Source organism: Rhinopithecus bieti, unplaced genomic scaffold (assembly GCF_001698545.2).
Source record: "Rhinopithecus bieti isolate Rb0 unplaced genomic scaffold, ASM169854v2 scaffold_48739, whole genome shotgun sequence".
NCBI lineage: Eukaryota > Metazoa > Chordata > Mammalia > Primates > Cercopithecidae > Rhinopithecus > Rhinopithecus bieti.
In genome coordinates, this window is record NW_016820251.1 from 614,144 (window position 1) to 635,712 (window position 21,569).

At 41.3% G+C, this 21,569-nt stretch overlaps 1 protein-coding gene across 2 annotated transcripts in view; it reads right to left on the minus strand.

Annotated features, from left to right (window-relative positions):
- The window catches only part of PRDM6 (PR/SET domain 6), a 110,102-nt gene that overhangs the window by 79,739 nt on the left and 8,794 nt on the right, over window positions 1-21,569 (minus strand). For both annotated transcript variants that reach the window (XM_017859759.1, XM_017859760.1), the window contains one exon: window positions 15,957-16,264. In XM_017859759.1, the coding sequence (XP_017715248.1) occupies window positions 15,957-16,264 (308 nt within the window). The remainder of the gene's footprint in view (window positions 1-15,956; window positions 16,265-21,569) is intronic.

A 21,569-nucleotide genomic window follows, 5' to 3' on the forward strand; every position in this document is an offset into this window, starting at 1 on the left:
TTTTCTCATTTTTCTTTTCTTTTAAAATATTTTCTGCACTTTCAAAATGCACTTTATAAATATTTTCAGCCCTTGTAATGATAAACCATAATTAAAGTGACGAAAAATACTACAAAAATTATGGGAACAGTGTGTGTGTGTGAACGTGTGCCCATGTGTATCTGCACCCATGTGTGGCTAGCATGGCTCACTATGAGCAGAGGAGGTAAAAGAGATTTTCAGTACAACATTTAGGTGTATCAGATTAGGCATCCTTTTCCTTGGAGAATGATTCTGGTATAGGCCTCAGTTGGGACATACAAAGGCCCCATGGTTCACAGATCCAACACATTTAGGAGTGGCAGTATCACTCCAACGTCACTACACTACTGAGTCACAGCAACCATGAAGGCAAAAGTAAGGCTCTTCCCTTTATTGTCAGGGGAGGGGAATGAGACGAGGCATCCACAACTACACCCACTACATGGTAATCAGCCCACATTTGACTGCAGATCTGATTCACACAGGTTTATAGAACTACAGATGTCTTAGACCTCCTCTAGTCAAAGCTCTGCATACCGTTACTCAAGCAGATGTCAAGCAGTCTTGTGGATGTAAACAATAGCTATGCACTTGCAACTCCTAATTTATTTCTCCAGCCATGTCCTATCCTCTTGAGTGCCTCCTAACAACATCCACCCATGTTCCACTACAGACTGTTTTCCACCAAGCACCCAGAGTGGTCCTTTGAAAACATAAGTCAGCTCATGCTACTACTGCCCCTCAAAATCTATTTCACTTGAAATAAAATGAAGTCTTTCCCACAGTCTAATTTATCTGACCCCAACTACCATGACCTTATTTCCCACCATGCTCCTCTGAAAACACTGGGCTTTCAGCACCCTGGCCTCCCCAGTCACAAGAGTCATTCATTTTTCTATCAGGTATCTGTCCTCAACTGTCATTTTAATCTTAAACCTGAATGATCAAATTTAGCATACAAAAAATGCAGAACACCCAGTCAATGTTGAATTCTATAATTAAAAAAATAAATGTTTTAGCATAACTATTTCCCAAATAAGCTTACCAAACTGACTGAGGCTACAAGTAATATCAGGAGAGAAAGCAAAACCTCAACAAGTCTCAAAGGGATGCTGGAAGGAAAGTGAATGTAGAAAGGGTCATGAAGACCTGGGATTGGCCTGAAAGGAATTCTTGAGAGATGTGACTCTAAAATAGTAAAAGAGATGGGTTGACCAGAATAAGAAGAGAGTCTTCTGGGTAAATAAATAGCACAGGCAAAATCACAGCAGTGAGAATTAGCAAGACATTGGTAAACAAACAGAAGTGCTTCTATTAGTTGGCATGAAGGAGCTGACAGAGGAAGCAGACCTGGGCTTGGAAAGACAGTGGAGTCCCACCAACGAGCGGCTGACCCTCTCCCAGGGGCATCTTTCCTTCAGACCCTTGACTTCGTGAATTAGCCATCTATGTTCTCCAGGTCAAACTCTCCCTCCTTCCCTAATCTTTCTAGCGGGAAGTCACCTCTGCCTCCTCTGTGCACCCCAAAAGCACTTATTGCGCACTGCTTCCAACTGGAGTTACTCATGATCCTCTACTATTTTACCATCTGTGAAGGCCAGAGTTGGTCTTTTCCATCCTTGTGACCTGTACAATGCTTCATGCATGGTAGGTTCTCCATAAATGTGTTTCTCTGAATGCTGAGCTTAAACGTTCTAGGATAATCAATATGAAGCCCATGGCCTTGGAACGCAAGGTAGGCTAACCATGTCAAGGGCCTGAGCCATGGGGTCTCTGTGAAGCTGTAACTGCTCTGTGTTTGAAAAACCAGTGCAGTGTCCACCTAGAAGAGAAAGGTCACCTCCAGGTCCAGAGGCCAGGGTCAGTTGAATAAAGAGGCCTGTGGCAGAGGCTGAGGCCCCATAATTTAATGGGAGTACAGGCCAGATAGTGAGAAGGGGCAGAAAGCAAAGAGCAGACTGGTGAAGAGCAAGAACTCTGCAGTCCACAACACCTACCTTTACTGCACACAACCTTGGGCAAGTTACTTACTTGCCTTCATCTAAAAAGGCTCTTCATCTGAAAAATGAGTATAGCAGTCTTTACCTTATTGCTTCATTGTGAGAATGAATTAAAACAACCCTGTAAAGCTCTTAGCAGAGCGCCTGGCAGATAGTCACAGCTTAAGTATGTTAGCTCTCATTATTGCAATCAGACAAAAAGTATTTATTAAATGCTCTATGTATGTTAGGCATTCTTAACTGCTGGGAATACAAACATTTAAAATAAGCTTTTTCTGGCTGGGCGCAGTAGCTCACGCCTGTAATCCCAGCACTTTGGGAGGCCGAGACGGGCGGATCACGAGGTCAAGAGATCAAGATCATCCTGGCTAACACGGTGAAAACCCGTCTCTACTAAAAAAAATACAAAAAACTAGCCGGGCGTGGTGGCGGGCGCCTGTAGTCCCAGCTACTCGGGAGGCTGAGGCGGGAGAATGGCGTAAACTCGAGAGGCAGAGCTTGCAGTGAGCCGAGATCATGCCACTGCACTCCAGCCTGGGTGACAGAGCGAGACGCTCTCTCAAAAAAAAACAAAAACAAAAACAAAAAAACAAAGCTTTTACTTTGTGATAAATGACATTGAGTTTGTCAAAATCCATAGACTGTACAACACAGAGTGAACCACAATGTAAACGCTGGAATTTACTTCATAGTAATGCATCAGTATTGGTTCAGTCATTGTAACGACTAACCACACTAATGGAACATGTGATTAAAAGAAAAACAACTAGTGAAGAAGGGATATGAGAACTTTCTGCACTAACGTCTTCAATTTTTATGTTAATTCAGAAGTGAACAACATAATGTCTGTTAATATTTTAAAACCTGGCAACACTGTCTCAGGAAAAGATCCATTTTAGCTAATGTTTAACAATCAGCTAAATGTCTAAACATTAGATTGAGATGTTGTTTACTATAAAAGTGAACCAAATTTTAAATTGTCAGGCTATAGTTGTGGCACTAATGATTGACTTCATAAATATAAATTTGCACACATGAAATAAAAGAAGAATGCAGCATAGCCAAAAAAAAAAAAAAAAAAAAAAAGGCCATTAGAGTAACTCTAATATGTTGGGCTCATAGGTTAAAAAGGACTAAGAGAGCATCATAAGTTAAGGATAAAGATTAGGAGAGATGTGGGTGCTAGCAGTTAGTGAACTCAATTTGAAACAATGTCAGGATTTTCAAATGGAGATGTTCACAGACAACTAAGGACATAAGATTTAAGAGAGATTAGTGCAGGATACTGAATCTGAGAGCATCGCTTTTGGGGAGCAACTGAAACAAGAACAGGTGAGCTCTCTGGGTGTGAGAAAGTAAGAAGAGAAAACAGGCTACATGCTCGAATGCCATCAATGGCAGCAACGGGAAGCCGAGGAGGGAAAAAGATCAGCAAATTAGCAGATAAAGTTGGCATATGGAAAATTTACAGACTGCAAATAACAAATGTCATGCAATGAACATATGGGTTCTCCATATGATCTAGGACTGCACTGAAGGGGCTGGCAGTAGAAGTGGAAAGGACAGTGTTGCTGGATGCAGCACTGCTAAGAGCTTAGGGACTTAAGGTGTGCTGCAGGTGGTCACACAGCTCAGACCCAGTAAGAACTGGAACCCAGGCCCTTTGTACACTGCCAAACACCTTCCAGTGGGCCACCTCCTCCGAAAGCACACCTTGATTACTTAGGAGCTAATTACACACAGCAGTTTACACACACTGTTTTCTGCCGTTTTGGCTGCCTCCTTATGCTTAGCCAGGCGGAGTTCTGAAATACAGAAAGATGGAAGTCATGAAAGTTCATTTTGCTGTCTGTTAGTAGTTCTTTAATATGTATATCTATTATCTACCTATATCTGGGGAGGGGGGAGAGGTGATAAGGGAAGAGATTGGAAATGTCCACAGGAGATTAGCCAAGATGTAGCAGGGAAGAAGGCAAGGTAGAGACTGGAATTAACACAGGATTATTAATAGAACTAGACCAACTGTGGACCTGAAGCAGAAGAGAGGCCAGGTTAGCTCAAGAGTAACAAAGACAAGGGAAGAAGCAGGAAGGGAGGCAAACAACCGCAAGGGGCAAGGAAGACAAAGGAGGAAACTGGCATTTTGTTTCTTAAGGATAGTTTCAGGATTGCCTGGGATATTTGTTAACAAAGTAGATTCCTGACCCCCAATCCAGGACCCCTGAGTCCGAATCATTTAGGGCAGGTCCCCAGATAGCACTACGTTTGACTCCCTGCTAGAGGCTGAGACTACTGAGCTGTAGGAAAGTCATTGAAAACGTAGATTTTTTTAAATTATGGCAAAACAGATATACCTAACACAAAACTTACCATTGTAACCATTTTTAAATGTACAGTTTAGTACTGTTAAGTCTATTCACATTGTTATGCAACCAATCTCCAGAACTTTTTATCTTGCAAATCTGAAACCCCACCCATAATACATATATATTATTATTACTGTTAATTTGATGAATAGCTTTGCTGACGTTCAGCCAGCTATCCTAGTTTCACAGCTGATATGCAGATAATGGGGCACAGATATTACTGTGGGAATCTAGGATTACGGCTCAGGGACTAAGCTGGATTGGTTGTGACATATTTTGAATATCACCCCTGCTTAGGTTGCCATAAAAGTAAAAGCCGCCAGACGCAGTGGCTCATGCCTGTAATCCCAACACTTTGTGAGGCCAAGGCAGGCAAATCACTGAGGTCAGGAGTTCAAGACCAGCCTGACCAACATGGAGAAACCCCATCTCTACTAAAAACACAAAATAAGCTGGAGCTAGTGGCGCATGCCTGTAATCCCAGCTACTTAGAAGGCTGAGGCAGGAGAATTGCTTGAACCCGGGAGGCGGAGGTTGCGGTGAGCCAAGACTGTGCCGTTGCACTCCAACTTGGGCAACAAGAGTGAAACTCTGTCTAAAAAAAAAAAAAAAAAAAAAAGGTAGGCCGGGCACAGTGGCTCACGCCTGTAATCCCACACTTTGAAAGGTTGAGGTGGGTGGATCACTAGAGGTCAGGAGTTCAAAACCACCCTGGCCCACATGGTGAAACCCCATCTCTACTAAATATACAAAAATTAACCAGATGTGGTGGCGGACACCTGTAATCCCAGCTACTCAGGAGGTTGAGGAAGGAGAATCACTTGAACCCGGGAGGCAGAGATTGCAGTGAGCCAGGATTGTGCCACTGCACTCCAGCCTGGGTGAAATAGTGAGACTCTATCTCAAAAAAAAAAAAAGTAAAAACTCCAGGGACTGCAATAGAAATAATTAATATGAAATAAATATATATTAGGGAAAATATTAATTTGAGTCAAAATTTTTGTTCTTTATGACATGTTTTGGCATTTATGTTTATTTTTTGCATCTAAAATTTCTAACTGCAGAGTGTCACTTGGAATTCTTGCTTTTCACAGGGTCAACAGTGACACATATTCAGAATTTGCATGATATACTATTATGTCTATATTCACAGGTACATATATGGCTGCACACACATTTTTACAGACGGTGCCAAATATGTCACTATGTTGATTTGTTGTCATTTAATATTTATGGATAGGTCACAATACGCTGGACACTGAGATGATCTTCTATTCAGAATTCAATATCCAGTGTCAAACCTACCTAATGAATTGCTCCTGATTTTAGGTTCGTGGTCAAAAAGCCTTCACATGTTAGGGCTTCCTTATGATTTTTCCAGATGTTACTAAGTAATTCTCACATTTTCATTTTGCAAGTCGGTTCTTTGTTGTGAGGATTTTCAGTTAGCATTTTGCTTACTGAAATCATGTACATTTAGGAAATATAAATGTGCCAACATTTGTAGTCATCCTTGTTGCCCTCCATTAAAATACAGTTTTAAAATGAGAGCCATCCAGTGGTGTTTTTTAACATCCATGTTGCATGGTATCCCTTTAGTACATAATTGTTTTTTATTTGTAAGCCTTGCTAAGTAAATTTATATTGAAATATTACTTAAACTTGATTTTTTAGTAATTAAATCCATATGATGTATCGTGGTCTACCATTAATACTTACAATCTTTTGTTTTATCAAATAAATAATGATACTTTTTATATCTATGTGCAGAGTCCACAAGAGACAAAATTACCATTAAAATCGAACTGAAAATGGGGAAAATCTCAATTGTTACACAAAGTCATCAATATTTTCTCTGTAATTTACATAGCCATCAATGTTACTCTCCTTCACATATGGGGATAAAAGAGGTATGAAGAAATTAAGTTGTTTCACTAATGTCTCACCATAACTAGATAAATTAATGTCTCCCTACTTTAAAAAGCATTTCAAAGAGACTTGATCCTTTCTTTGTTAACACCTTCATGTATAAAAAGGAAACAAATTTTCTCCTTCCTTTCCTGAGGAACGTTATAATCTCCTCGTAGACCCCAGAAAGGCTTTGTTTTATTAAAGACACGGCTATAAAATACATGAAAATATTGGCAGAAGTGTTTTTATAATATCAGAAGGGTCTGCAGGCTGTTAATAAAATTTCCCACCAGGAGAATACAGAGTGGAGAAGATAAGACTAGACAAAATGAAAACCTATTCATGGGTGAGCCAAATTTAAACATTTGCTGGAACCCTGTGAAAACAGTGCCATTGGTTGCGATTTCCAAGATGTTTTGCAGTATCAAAGAGATAGTGCAAATACCTTTTACCAAAACTGTGACTCAATGAAATAAATCTATATTATAGTATATAATCATGTCTCAAAAGCCCACTATGAAAACCATCAACAATGGTTACCACTGCTTTATACCCTTATATAGTTCGAATTTCTAATGAGCACATTAATTATTTGTAATATAAAAATTAATTTCCACTATTTTTAAGCTTAATTTTGAGATTTTCCACTTTGTGGATTATCTGGGTCAAATTTTATACTGCAATTAATTGCAATAAATTGAAATTAAGTGCTTTCCTTAGTTGCCCAATATTTTTCAGGACTCTCACCCCCAAAAACTATTTGTGTATTTTTATATCATAAATAAATTTTAATATTAGTTTGGGACAAACACAACAGGTTCCAAAAGCATTGTATTCTAACCTTGAATTTGTTAAGGAGCTATCTACTATTTTGAAGTTTACATGGATATCTCATAATTTAATTTAACTACACATGGATATCTCATAATTTAATGCTGTTCTTTTGTGATAAACATTAATATTCCCAGGTGTGCTAACAATATTTAGCTCTTGGTGCTTTACAAGACACTGAAAACATGACTTGATCACATTTAATTTGATTTCAATTAAAAAGCACTTAAGAAGTTTCTACTGAATTAGATTACACTGGATGTTTCTATAGAAGACACTTCATTATCTGAGGCAGCTTTAATTTAAAATGACCACAGAGAGTGAAAAATACTGTTCATTTTAATAAAATGGGCCAAATTCCATATCATTATTTCACAATTGCATGCTGTAGATTTTGGTGTATTAAATAAATGTACAGAGGCACTGGGAAAAGCATGTTATACTGAGTGCCTCATCACAGTTCACCCAAGTCAGAGCTAACCACGCAGCTTTTAAGTCTTAACAGAAACCAGAAATGCTGTGAAAAAAAAATAATTAAAAATAAGGAGATGATATCAAGACACTGAGTGAAAATATTACGTTTTTACTAAATTTCTAAGTAGTCAGTTTTACACTAACTAAAAATGAAAATGAACTTCTGACTTAGGCAACATTAGCAAATAAAGACAAGGTACCACCAAACCACTGAACTTCCTGAAACACATTTCCCCTTTTAAACAAAGAACTACCTTAAGATCAAATTACTATGTATTCACAAACAGGACAAAAATCAGAACAAAAATTGTTTGTATTCCCAACACCGTGTTAAACAATTTTCTAAAGAGTTATTATTTTACAAGTCCCAGTTTGTGTTAAAGTTTTAAAGGGAGAAAAGGATGATTGAAAACAAAAGGATGATTAAAAGCAAATGTCTCAAAGTCAGTTATGTTGTACTAAGCATAAACCACATGGCTAGCTTTCATTGGAAAGAACGCTGCAGATACATGTGGCATGTCCATTTCTGACATTTCAGGAATAAAAGCAACTCTGTGGATTGTGGTTAGTGATTAAGCACCAAGTGAACTTGATGTGTGTATGTTCTTGTATGGGAAAACCTGCAGCATTTTGAGCATTTCACACTTGTAACAATGTATTAGGCCTTCTAGAATTAATTGACCTAAAATCCAGTGATTCCACAATATATCTGTTGGATAATTAGAACTCTAAGGACCGACAAATAAAACACATTATTGAACTTTAGATCTTCAATCAAATATTTACAGCTGCAATTTGCAAAAATTATTTCCTTTTAAATTGGCATCATATCAAAGTCTGTGCAACTGATTTGAAGCATATAAGTATGATCAAAACCCTCCCCTAAAATTACCATTCAAGTCCAAAAACAATGATGTAACCTTTAAAACAATCTGCACCTGCTCTCACAGCCTAGGTGGGTCTCCTCTGAAGACAAATGAAATTTCATAATTCTAAGATTCCTTGAAAAGTCCATCTGACCTTGAGACCAAGAACAGCAGGGTGGGGGGAATAGTAACCTGGTTTAGTAACCAGCAGCTATAGATATCAGAGAATGTGCTTGTTGTCAATGATCATTGCTGAAATCTGTCTATACCACACTGGAACAATCAATTTTGTAAATGATTGCAATAATCAAGGAAATTGCCTAATTTATAAATCCTTGCATACAGCATTTTAATGGATTCCTCTATTTTAATGCTGATGCCTTCAAAGCTAAATGAATTGTTGTCCAGGCTGTCATTACACAAAATAATAAAAACATTCCGTCTGGTATGGAAACCACATCTCATGGATATTCAGACCTTCAACCCATAATCACTCATTAGTGACTTCCATGAAAGTTTTGCACTGCTGAGCCTTTGGAAGAGCAAAGGAGCAAGCTTATTTGTGTCTGCATCTTTGTGGAAATCCCTGTTATAGTTTTGGAATTTGAACAAATTACCTGTCATTGAATTGTAATGCACTGGATGTGTCCCCCAGTTCTGACAGCCTCATACTGTAATAGTTTTCCTCTCTCTCTCCTTTTTATCTAATGCTGTGCCATTTTTTACCACCAAGCCTCAGAGTCAGCAGGCCCAGAAACACTGAACTCCCAGATTGTGCATCACATCAGCATGGATGATGCTGGATGCGCTGAAGCAAATGTGTGATGTCCCAACCCTTATGCTCCCACTAACCGGTAAATCTATGCAGTCTACCTGGAAATCCAGGCTGCACACTTAGCTCTATCCCTAAGCCCACCACACATAGATTGCTCTTCTCAGTTAAACCTCGGTGAATTGATTCCAGCCAATAGTGTGCTGTCAGTACTTTACTTACTGCTCAATCTCACTAACCTGACATTTATGGTGCACTGATTGGCCTCTGTCAGTGGTGCTGGTTGTAAATTCACTTTGAAAAGCTTTGTGTTAACAGCCTTCAACCAGGCTCCAAGAAGAGTACGAACAGGCAGCCTGACAATTGTTCGACCTCCTGCCCTTATTACAGTGAGTAAATCAGGGTTTGAGCCATTAGGCTGGAGCCTGGGGCCTACACAAAAAGGATTGACATGACGAAAGGTCAACCTCTGTCACACATGTGTAACAATTTGGATAATGGAATTCTGTAACTTATCTGAGTGAGGTGGCAAATGCTTACAAGGAAAAGTATATATTCTGCTCTGGCTTCTCTGGCTTTTATGCTAAGTACTTATACCGAAGTCTGTATTTCTTGTGTAAATATGCAAGGAATGTCTGAACTAATGAAATCTTGGGGTATATATGATCCTAAAAAGAATGAAAAAAAAGAACGAAGCAGGCAGGCTCATAGTTGCTCTACACATAGGGTTCTTTAGCATAGCAAATGGTTTTTCCCATACTACCAGTGTATTAAATCCACCTTCTGAGACAAGAGGACTTTGATATTGTAGGCGTAATCCCCAGCTGAGTAATATGTAGTTTTTCATATTTGATCACAACAATTTTTAATCCATATTATACTAAAACTGTAAGTGATTTCTGGGTAACACAATAGATATTCTCAAATTAAAACTGCTTTAATTTACACAGTGAAATAAGAAGGTTGCCCTGCAGGCTTCTTGAGACCAGTGTTATCGTATGACATTTCCATCAGATCACTTGCTGCCAGGCAGTTACTGGGGAGGGCAGGTTTCATTTACCCACTAACCTCTGAGATTCTTTCTCTTTTTATACCTTACTTTTAAGTCAGTGTGGAAAAAGAAAAAAAAAATTACATGGTGTAAGAAAATATGCAGTTATGGGCCAGTAAATATTTGTGAATTATTTTCTTCATATTGACAAAATGCTATCAATAAAAGATGCAATTTGTAAAAAATAGATAAACTCAACTAATGAGAAAAATAGTCCTGTGGATACAGAACTCATCAGTCTTTATAAACTATTTGTAGCTAAAGCACTGTAGTGTCACATGCATGTTGGGATTAAACCTCACTGATGTGAGAATGTTCAAATGGCTGTTATAATTTTTTTTAAAGTAGAATTATTTTTGGACTTAGAAAACCAAGGGTGGCACTGTGCAGCATGATACATAAACCAAAAGGACCAGAACTTTAAATGGACATTTTCAAAGCAACTTAAAGTACTAAGTTTTGACTTTTAACACAATGCTGGAAACCATTCCAAGAGGCGGCAGATGGTTTTACAGTTTATGTAAAACTACAAAATGCTCACACTCTATCAAATGGGCACCACTATAAAAGACATCTTCAAATCAAATGAGGCAAAGCCAGAGAGATACACCAGCTGTTACTCTGCATAATTTAAAACATAATAGTAGCATTGCTATGGTTTATTTTTAAGGAGAAATTATTTGAATTTCACAAATTTGACCTATTCAAAACCAAACAGGCAGGCAGACTACTATATTAAATGATAAATTGCTGAAAACATGATTTTACTTCAATATAATTGCGACAACTACATAATTCTATTCCCTAGTGTTTTGGTGAATCACGCCAAAATGAGCCAAAGTCTATAAAACAGAATATGGAATATATAATTACAATACTATCACTGGGACAATTTTTAAATGATTCTAATTTAATTGAAAATGATTAATTTAAAATAATTTTTTCAACATCTAAATACATATAAGTGGGTACAGTAGTGCAAATATGAAATTGAGTCATTTATAGAAACATACATATATTTAAAATATGAAATCAATTCATTTTCTTCTAGAACCAACTACCTATGATGGTTTTGAAAATAAACATTTAGCAATATGTAATATATTTTAATATTGGTTTTCATTAATGTGTCTTGACTTAAGCTAAACAGTAATGATGAAAATAGACCATTTGCTTAACAGCAAAACTCTTATTAAATCTAAAATATTATGGCACAAAACAAATCACAGAAAGGCTCACATTACGTTATCCCCTTGATTTTCTAAAGAAAATAATGAGGTTTTCCACATAGTGCAAATGAAAACGAGACACTCAAATTTACTCAGGCAAAGAGAAGACAGGTTCTGTAAAATTAAAGCCCTTTCTAGTATCTTAACTGTAATACTAACAAGTCACTACATTATTTCAATTAGCAGGATAATTTTTCTAGGGTGAAAATAAGTGCAATTTATTTTGTCATTCTTGCTAAAATTTCTTGTCAAGTCAGACACTGAGTTGAAAGGCCTGAGTAATTCTAGCCTATCTTAAACTGTAACCTTATTTTAAACTTCCGTATTTTATTCCAGTAGAATTTTAAGTATACACTGGGTACATTCCTCAGGTCCAGTCATATTAAATTCTGATGTTAAGCAGAAAGAGGAAACCATGTGCAACTAGATTAATTTATCTCAAGGGAAAGGGGGCACATTAATAATTGAGATAATGTTTTCATAAATGTTGGAATCAAATGTGCCTTTTCACTTCTTTATTGGAAAACACATTAGGATAAAATTATCTCATTCTCATCAATAAGACCTAATTGCTGAGAAAGATTGTTTTCTTTGGAAAATATTGAGAAAGATTTTATTTCATATTAAGTCCAAATAGCTAGAAATGTATCATGGATCCAAGTCTTGGAATAAATATATATAACCAAGGCAAGTCATTGTCTGATGCATCCTGTAATGTTTTGTTTTAAAGTATCTGAATGTATTATTGCTTAAAAAACACATTAAAATTCTGATTCCAAAAGACACTGGCAAAAATAAATGACTAATGATTTGGCTTTTAGCTTGTAATCTTCTTAAACTATAAAAAATAAAAAATTACCTTGGCTTATTGCAAAAAAAGAAAAAAAACTCTCTTGGAATTTCCCATAAACAACCTGAAGAGTCAAAACATATTGAATGTAATGAAATGATATTTAACTTTCTTTAAATTGTTGTATTTTGAAGAACTATGATTATACACAAAGAAAATATTAACTGAAAAAAAATGATTACATGCTTACAAAGCAAACAAGCTCTCCATGGCTGATGTATATTAAATAACAAAAGTCATTTTCTACAAAGAAAATAGAGCTTTTAATGATTAAATAAAAGGAGTAACTAAGGTGAATCTGATTGTTTCTGCAATAAGCCTTCATGTGTATAATAAAGTACAACCTTACTAAAAACAATGAACTGTAAACTGAAACAAAAATCCATCATCTACTTGGAAACAGTGACGGGAAAAGATTAGCAATCCATTTATTGTACTGAAATAAAGATAAGTAACCCTGGTAAGATCCATCAGGACCTGAGTATTGAACTTGAAATAAAAAGACATTTCTTCATTAGTAAATGACTTGAAAAAATGTGCGGAAGACAAATGATTACAGTTGCCTTTTAAAATAAAATAATCATGATTCAACTGTTTTTAACATTTTTTTTTTTGAGACGGAGCCTCGCTCTGTGGCCCGGGCAGGAGTGCAGTGGCCAGATCTGAGCTCACTGCAAGCCCCGCCTCCCGGGTTCACACCATTCTCCTGCCTCAGTCTCCCGAGTAGCTGGGACTACAGGCGCCCGCCACCTTGCCCGGCTAGTTTTTTGTATTTTTTAGTAGAGACGGGGTTTCACCATGTTAGCCAGGATGGTTTCGATCTCCTGACCTCGTGATCCACCCACCTCGGCCTCCCAAAGTGCTGGGATTACAGGCTTGAGCCACCGTGCCCGGCCTGTTTTTAATTTTTTAATACACTTTGTTGACTTGCTATTCTGGAAGACATCTAAAAGAATAAGTTTTTGAAATGGATAATTATTACATGAGTCATTAAACAATTATTGCCAAACATCTCCTATATACCTACAATGTATTCCACTTACTGATTCTAATATGAACAATATGATGATTTTTTTAAATTTTCAGAATAAAATTTAGAAAGAATTAAAGAACAGAACTAAAATTTAAGGAACAATCTAACATTTGGAATATTGTATTACAGAAAGAACTAAAAGTTTAAGGAACAATGTAACATTTGGAATATTGTATTATAAATGTAACAATTCAAACAGTCATGTTTCATAAGAATAAATTATAATGCTTAAAAATTTTAAACCCATACTCTATATCTTAAAAATCATTATGCTAATAAAAATCTGAAACCTATTTTATAAGGTAAGTATTTTATTTTACAAATGGACACTGGCACTAAGTTACTGGCCCCAGTTAGTCGCATTTCATGTGATCTCCCAGGAGACTGACACATTTTGTATGGCTGAAATTTTAATAGCCCTTCAATTCCCAAATGTATCTTATTCTAACTGTTGCTACAGATAATAAAAAAATAGATTATGCCCTGAATTTGGAGTTGGATCCTGTAGATCATACAAGCATACACCCAGCAAGTCTTTTTTCTAACAGAGAACCAACTCCAAGAACCACCCCAGCACACTCAACTCATATGCCCTGAACAATAGATAAAATTCACTTTATATCTACTGAAGTACCAAGAAAAAGAAAAACACTGGCTAAATTCCCCACTCTGTTCACTACAACAAAATTTTAACTTCATCAAGAACAAGTAAAGGTAGAAAAGAAAGGTTCCATAGTTTTCAGTGTTAATATACATTATTACAGTCTATATGTTTAGTGGCCTCCTGCCAACGTCCCAATCATTCAAAGCCTTCTGGGGGGGAAAACCCACAATGAACTATGAGATTTTTTTTCATGTTTATGTCTTTGTCCCCTGGCACTCTAAAAATAGATAGGCATCAAAGTGCAATATAATAGTGTTCAGTTTTAACATATTCAGGTAGAGTAAATTTGTACTATTGAACAATTGCTGTACGATTTTCTTAGAAAAATATTGGCAGACCTTTAACTATATGATATTAGAGTTCCTAATAACACCACTGGAACATAAGAAGTACCTAAAAGTGTTTTATAAACTTTAAACCACATTGGAGGTTACAACTAATTAGTTAGAAACAAAAACCAAAATGTTTCCAAACCAGATGCTTTAAGCCGGGGCACTCCAGCAGATAACTATAGGGTAGGTAGCTCATTGGCTTCCATGTCCTTATTTTGGGCTGCTGGGCTGTTGACTCATACACTCAGCTCCTCCTCCATCAAAACAGGCTTTGCAGACACAGGCCTCAGGACCCATCCCCAATAGTCACGGGAGGGTTCTGGACACCAGGTCTGTTTTTCACACTGTATCTCCACGGCCTAATACAGTGCTGGTCAGAGTGGACACTCATCAAAACTTTGAGTGGATTAATAAGTCCCATGAGTTTTATTTAGTGAATATAAGGCAGCTCACAGTGAAAAAGATCATCTTGACAGGCCAGCAAGCCAAGTATGAGAAGCAATCTCTTGCAGAAATGACCCCATTAATGGAGCCCAGGGGTTCATGTCAACTTGGCCCCTGGCATTTAAGAAACTTGATTTTCTAGCTATTCCCACTTTATTATACCACTTGCCCAGTTAGTCAGATTTACATATTGCTTGAGGGTATGACTTCTGGCATCTTGTATTACATAAGCAACTTTCCTTGGATGGAGGTGTCTAAGATTGGTAGGAGGATTACCTAATGATAAGCATCTATCTCTTCAGAAGTGAACCTCAATAATCCACCATGACGTTTTGGGAGAAACCTCAGGCTGACATTTTTCAAATAGGTTATTTTAAAATAATTGCTTCAGGTAAGATTGTGCCATTAAAGTATTATCCTCAACTGGGTTACACCAAAGTACTCGTGTTCCCACGTTCTGATTTTCCATCTTGATGAAGATTACATAATTTCCGTTCATCAGAGAAGCAGCAGAATTTGTGATTTCTGATTCCCAATATAATTTGCCTACTTTGGGTCCTTTGAAAGTTGTGAAACACGTGGTCTCTCACGTTCAACACTGACAAAATTGTTTTTATCTGAGAATAAAACAATTCTCAGATTGGGGCCAGTCTCTCCTTCCTCCCCTCTATGCTTCTGTTCCTTTCTGCTCACTACACAGAAACACACTGGAAGCGCTTGGAATGGGACATAAAGGTCACCCAGCTCAAACATTCTAATGCCCACCCTCCTCTATTCCATCTCCTCAGCCGTTTTCTCTTTTTCTCAAAGTTCAGAGAGACCAACAGTCAAATCCATTCTAGCTGGAATGGAGGCAGGTTAAGGTGACTCTGTCTTCAGACACCTGTAGGCTCTGTTTCCCTGGCTATCGTGTCAGCCCCAGCTCTGTCAGCCTCCTTACTGCAGGTGCTTCAGACACCAGGCATCTACATACAGGACCAGAGAAATCTATTCTCCGATACCCTCCGGGGGCCAAGGGAGGCTCTCTTCGCAGTTGCCATCGCCAAAGGCCAGGCTCCCTGCCGGCCAAGGCTCCTGCTGGGTGGCGAGGCACTGTGCAGCGGGCCACTTACCTCCCAGAGATGCTGCGTGTTCCTCACGGCGCCTGCCTGCACCTTCTCTGGGGGCAGAAGCACGCCTTGGAAAGGTCCAATCCAGGTGCCTTGCTGGATCCTCTGCGCCGCGCAGATGCCGTAGGCCAGGCCGGGCACTGTACTGGTGCAGAGGCACACCTCGCGAGGCAGGTCCCGCAGCCACTCCGGCAGCTCCGGCGGGGGTGCGGCGGCCGCAGCGCTGCTGGTGCCCACGAGCCGGCGCAGCGAGTGCAGTGGCCCGTGCATAGGGCACTCGCCGTTGCGGTTGTCCGCGCACATATCGCAACCTGCGGGAGACAAGAAGGAGGAAGGGAAGGGAGCAGGTTAATCCGGCCGCTCCGAGCGGACCATCTTTGAGGAAACTCCCGAGACAACAGCATCACCGCCCGCCTGGGTAAGCCACCTTCGAGGAAGGTGACGCCTTGGGGGCATCGAAGCAACTCAGAGGAGGAGGAGAAGAGAACCCGCGCCGCTCCCTTGGAATTCGCCGAGCCCAGATCTGCCTGGTACCGGGCCAGGACTCTAGGCTCCCCAAAAAGCCTTCGGATCTGGGTGCAGATAGCATGTCCGCTCTCCACGGAACCGACAGTTCCAGACTTCTCCTTCCCGTTTCAGTCTCTCTGCATCTCTCCCTCTGTCTCTGTCTCTCTTTGTCTCTCTCTTCCCCACTGTATCTCGTTCCTTCTGACCCTTTCGCCCATTCCTAAGGTTTCTATCCGGAGTTTCAGGATGTGTTTATCCTTGTATTGCTGGGGAAAAAAAGCCCGTCTCTTGCCCCATCTGCTATCTCGAAGAGATTCTATACTGGTCGTCTGGGTATTTAGCTTTCCTCTTTTTACAATTACACAGGAGACGATTTAAAATCACCGGACGAGGAGGGGGAGTCTATCGCGGGTGCCATTCACACTTCCTTCGATCCACAGACTCGGAATCTTCCTGGACTGCCTCCCAAACGCCCACGGGACAGGGCAGAGCAGGCCTGCAGCCCAGCAGAGCAGGAGCTGCAGCCCCAGGACTCCAAGGGCGCGCCCGCACTGGGGTCCCTCAAGCGACCAGTCAGTTCTCCCCCAGGCACTGAAGCAGGGCGGGGACAGGTGGGGCAGGGTGGGAGACGGGGGTGCTGTTCTGGAGGGTTTGGTGTGCACGCTCTTCCTAGGCACCGGAAAGAAACGAATAGCAAATTTAACGGTCAGCGTAATTGTTAGAGAAGGCACCAACTCCTGCCCCGACGGCTGTTCTCCAGGCTAAACGCGATTCTGTCTTGCTATGCAATGGGTGAAGCTGTTGATGAAGCTCTCTCTCTGACACTCCTTAGAGCAGCCTGCGCGAGAGGGACCCCCACCCTCCGGGTCGGGCGGTAGTGGGCGCCCAGTATCCTTCCACTCGAACTGGGCGGGAAGGGGGCAGACGGGCACGGGAAACAGAGCCTGTGGCGACTGCGCTGTCGGATCGCAGCGCCCTCCGGGTTATTAATGGGCCTGGAGGAGCCGCCGTGTCTGCGCCTCAGCGCTGAGGGCCTGCCCCAAGAAGGTGGCCGCGGCGCCCGCCGGCGCGACCCAGCCTCCTTGGTCCAGCTTCCCTGAGGAGCCACGGCGACCCCGCGCAAGTGTCAGGCCTATGGCACTGGGCCTGACACCTGGCGAGTCCCGCCTGGCGGACACGGTGAAAGCTGACCACCGGTGGATGTGCCAGCGCGGGGCGGCGGGTGGCTCTCGGGGCATCGAGGCACCTGCCGTAGGCCTTGGCCGCAGCCAGACCTGGTGGATCACCCTGGATGTGCCCTATCTGCGCTGAAATGGCCGAAACGCCCGAGAAACTTGTGAGTCCGTATGGAACTTTTGTGTAAGGAACACCTAATTGCAACCCAGCACGGTAAGGGAACCCTCGATTTGCCATTTGCTTCACAGCAAAGGAGGGCTGACTATGTAAGCATCCTGTCTCACTGGAGAGGGCTCTAGCCAGCCAAGCCTTCCCTTCAGGCAGCAGCTAATCCTCCACTCCTCCCAAGAGAGCTGAAGAATTCGGGTCGCAAGCTTCTCAGAAATGTCCCCAGACCTCTGAGGTGAAAAGCAACAACTTGTTTCCCAAAGTAGAGAAGTGTCCATGCTGCTGGGTCTCCCTCACACAAATGCCCTCTTCTGTCCCTCCTCTACCAGCAACACGAACTGTTGTTAAAATTCTTCCAGACTCTGCTTTTGACCCCAGGGCCTGGATGGAGTATTCTCACACTTATCCATATGTCAGCCCCTCTGAAACACACACACTTCACACACCCTCTCAAGCTTATTGATTGTGAAAATAAAAACTTCAAGACATTTTGGGAATTACGAAAGACAATAAACACAATTACAGTGCACACTATGTGTCAGACACCTGTCTGGAACCAACAACCAGCATATTATCTCAGTATCATGATTCCCATTCTGCAGATAAAGCAATTTCCAAGCACTGTTACTCCACCAAGAACCAGAAGCTAGAAAGTGACAGAGAAAGGATTCATAGTCAAAGCTGCCTAACTGCAAGGCCTCTAAACCCAGAGATTTTTAAAAGACTAATGAAAGCTGGGAGAATTTAACATTCAAACTCATGACTCAATTGAATTGAAATATTTCACTGAAGTAACTATTTGGGGGCCATGAAAATTGCTGTAGCATGATTGAGTTATAGAGGTTTCCCTCTTTCCCATACTCTTGTGTTTTCAGACATTAAAGAGAATGGATAGGAAAATACATAGATAATGTCTATAATTTTGAATTTTACTGTCTGACCTCAGAGACAGCCTTTCAGCACCTTTGCAAAAATAGCTAAAAGCAAATGACAATAAGCAAAGGCAATATGCCCATGGAAATAGAAATAAGTCACTCCAGGGAGTTGCTTAACTGATTTTTTTTTCTGCTTGACTCAATGATGCAAATGGTGAGAAGCAAGTGTGTTTAGTGTTCATTCCCTAGCAGCTTGTACCAGAGATTGTCAACTTCCAACATGGTTCTCCACACGTCATCCCATCAACTACATCAGCACAGATACCACTACCCTCATAGACAAAAAGCACACTTCTAATATTTGTAATGCATGATAATAAAACTGTGGCTAAGGCCTTTCTCCAAGAAGTCCTCTAAAGCCGTCTTCAACTTATTGTTTTATTTGTCTCCATAAAAAGTTGAAAACCTGAATAGTAGCATTATGCTACTATTAAGAGTGAACAACTGAGGCTCTCCCAATATCTAGAAGACTACCTGTGTGTTAGGTCCACAGCAGGCTAGACAAAGTCAATCAACTGTAATTAGTTCACCCAACAAAAGTCTTCTTAATTTGTCAACCACTTCATGCTATATCAAAAAATTCTGCCAGAAAAGTTGACCAACTGCCATCAAGATACATGTTACATTCCAATGTTATTTTTTAATACACAAAATTCCCCCACCTGAAACATTTGGGTTCTAACTTATGTCTGAGTCTCAGAGTAGCTTGAGGATATTAAAAACAAGTAACATTTCTTGGGGTTGACAAATATGCTCAAGACAAACATTCTAGCAGAGTATAAACACCTACATGAAAAGGTTTGAAAGAGAAGTAGGCTATATGCCCAAACTATGTATAAATGTATATATGTCATTATATTACATATACACACACACAGCATTCCAGGGCAAGCAATACATAACACAACTACTTAGGTTCCTAACAAGGAAGCAAGTAAATGTTCATACTTTCTCTTAAAATCAGGGGAAGAGTTTTTGTACAAGTTCATAATTGTTATTCATAAATAATTTTTTTACATTTCTGAGAGATACTTTCATATGCTCTAAGCAACACACTTTGAAATGCCATTTTAGCATTAGGTAATATAAGAGACCATGATTTCTTTTCTATCTTGAATAAATCTGTCAATGGTCCTGTTTAAGGGTAAGAAAGGTGCTGTCATTAGGTTACAGACTTGTTCACCTACTGGCATCAGAAGGCCAGGCCAAGTGCAGCTAAGAGCAGACTTTCACTCTTAATTTCCTATCCTTCTGTATTGTTTCAATGTCTTTAAAGTGCAATAGATTTTTACAATATATCTATTTTAAGGTAAAAGCAGCAAAGCAGACCATGGTTTTCTTTTCTGGAATTTCATTTCTCGTTCTAGGAAAGGTGAAATATAAAACGCTTCCGGGCTTTTGGCGTGTGGAGAGGCCAACAGTCACGTGTAGGTGCGCGGGGAGTGCGCGCTACACCACATCTTCACTCCCCAGTACCTGCTCGAGGCCTTCGCTGGCTCTCACCCACCCTGTACGTAGGAAATCAAGGAGTAGGTGAAAAGCTTGCTTCCCCGCCTGGGCGGCACTACCCACCCGGGCTGTAAATCCTCCCCTACCGCCGCCAAGGTCGCGGCCCTCAATCCCACAGGCCGAGACCTGGGGGGCCGGGGCCCATCGAACCCAGCCAAGCGACGAGGACCTGGGAGTGTGCAGCCTGCTGGCAATGCCGCGTGCGCCCTGGGCGGGGAGGGGCGTGGGGGCTGGGCAGCCGGGCAGAGGGTAGGCAGGCAGAGTGCCCGGACCCGAACCTCCCGCGTGGGGTTCACGCCCCTGGGGCTCCAGCCTGCGCTCCCCCCACTGCCTTCTCGAGATATAGGCTAGATGGGATGGCTGAGGGGGAGCGATGGGCGGGGTGGGGCGCCCAGGCCTCAGGGCCGAAGGCTGAGTTTTGAAGGTCCCACCCCGCTCCTGCCCACGAAAAGCTCTCTTCTAACATGAGGCGTGGCCGCCGACACCACCCACGATCCGACGTCCCCACTGCACCCCGCCACCCACCCGGCCCTCCTCCTCCACCCGGCAGGGGTCTTCCAAGCCCCGGGAGAGGGTCTAGAAGTAGAGCCAGAGGCGAGGCAGGTTTGCCTGGCCGCTGGAAGGGGAGTCAATTGATTGCAGTCTCCACCCTGCGGAGCGTCCCAGCTCCTGGGAATCCTCTCAGGAACTCTCCCTCTAGGCGAATTTAAAGCTCCCGGCGAATCGCAAAAGCTCTAGGCGTTCTTTGCCCTGCCTGGCTGCCGGCCTGGCCCTGGGACCAAGAGGGAGAGACAAAAGGAGGAGGGCAAGAAGGTGGGAGGGAGAAAATGTGGGTCTTATTTGTCTTCCGATGACTGTATTAATAAATTAAATGGGAGCGCCAGTTTGTGAGGGTGAGAGAATATTGCGCGGAGATAAACCTCGCCGGCCCCTGCCCCTGCGAGGCTGCCATATACAATGCGGAGATGATGAATAGGAGCCGCGAGAGGAGATCGAAGCGGGTCTGGGCTGGCTCCACTCTCTCCTACAAAACTATAGGGCAATTAATTGTGGCTTGTCCCCTCATCCTTCATCTCCTGGTGGCACATATCGATGGAGATTACTGCTGATGGACCATTTTATCACCTTAAATAAACAGTCGCCACCTCTTCTAACCTCAATCTAATATATGGCTCTGTGTTCGGTTTCAGGGCGCTAGATAACGAAAGATGTAAAATAGCTAAATCATGTGTGTTACGGGATGAGGCTGGGCCTACACACACACACACACAGAGAGAGAGAGAGAGAGAGAGAGAGAGAGAGAGAGAGAGAGAGAGAGAGA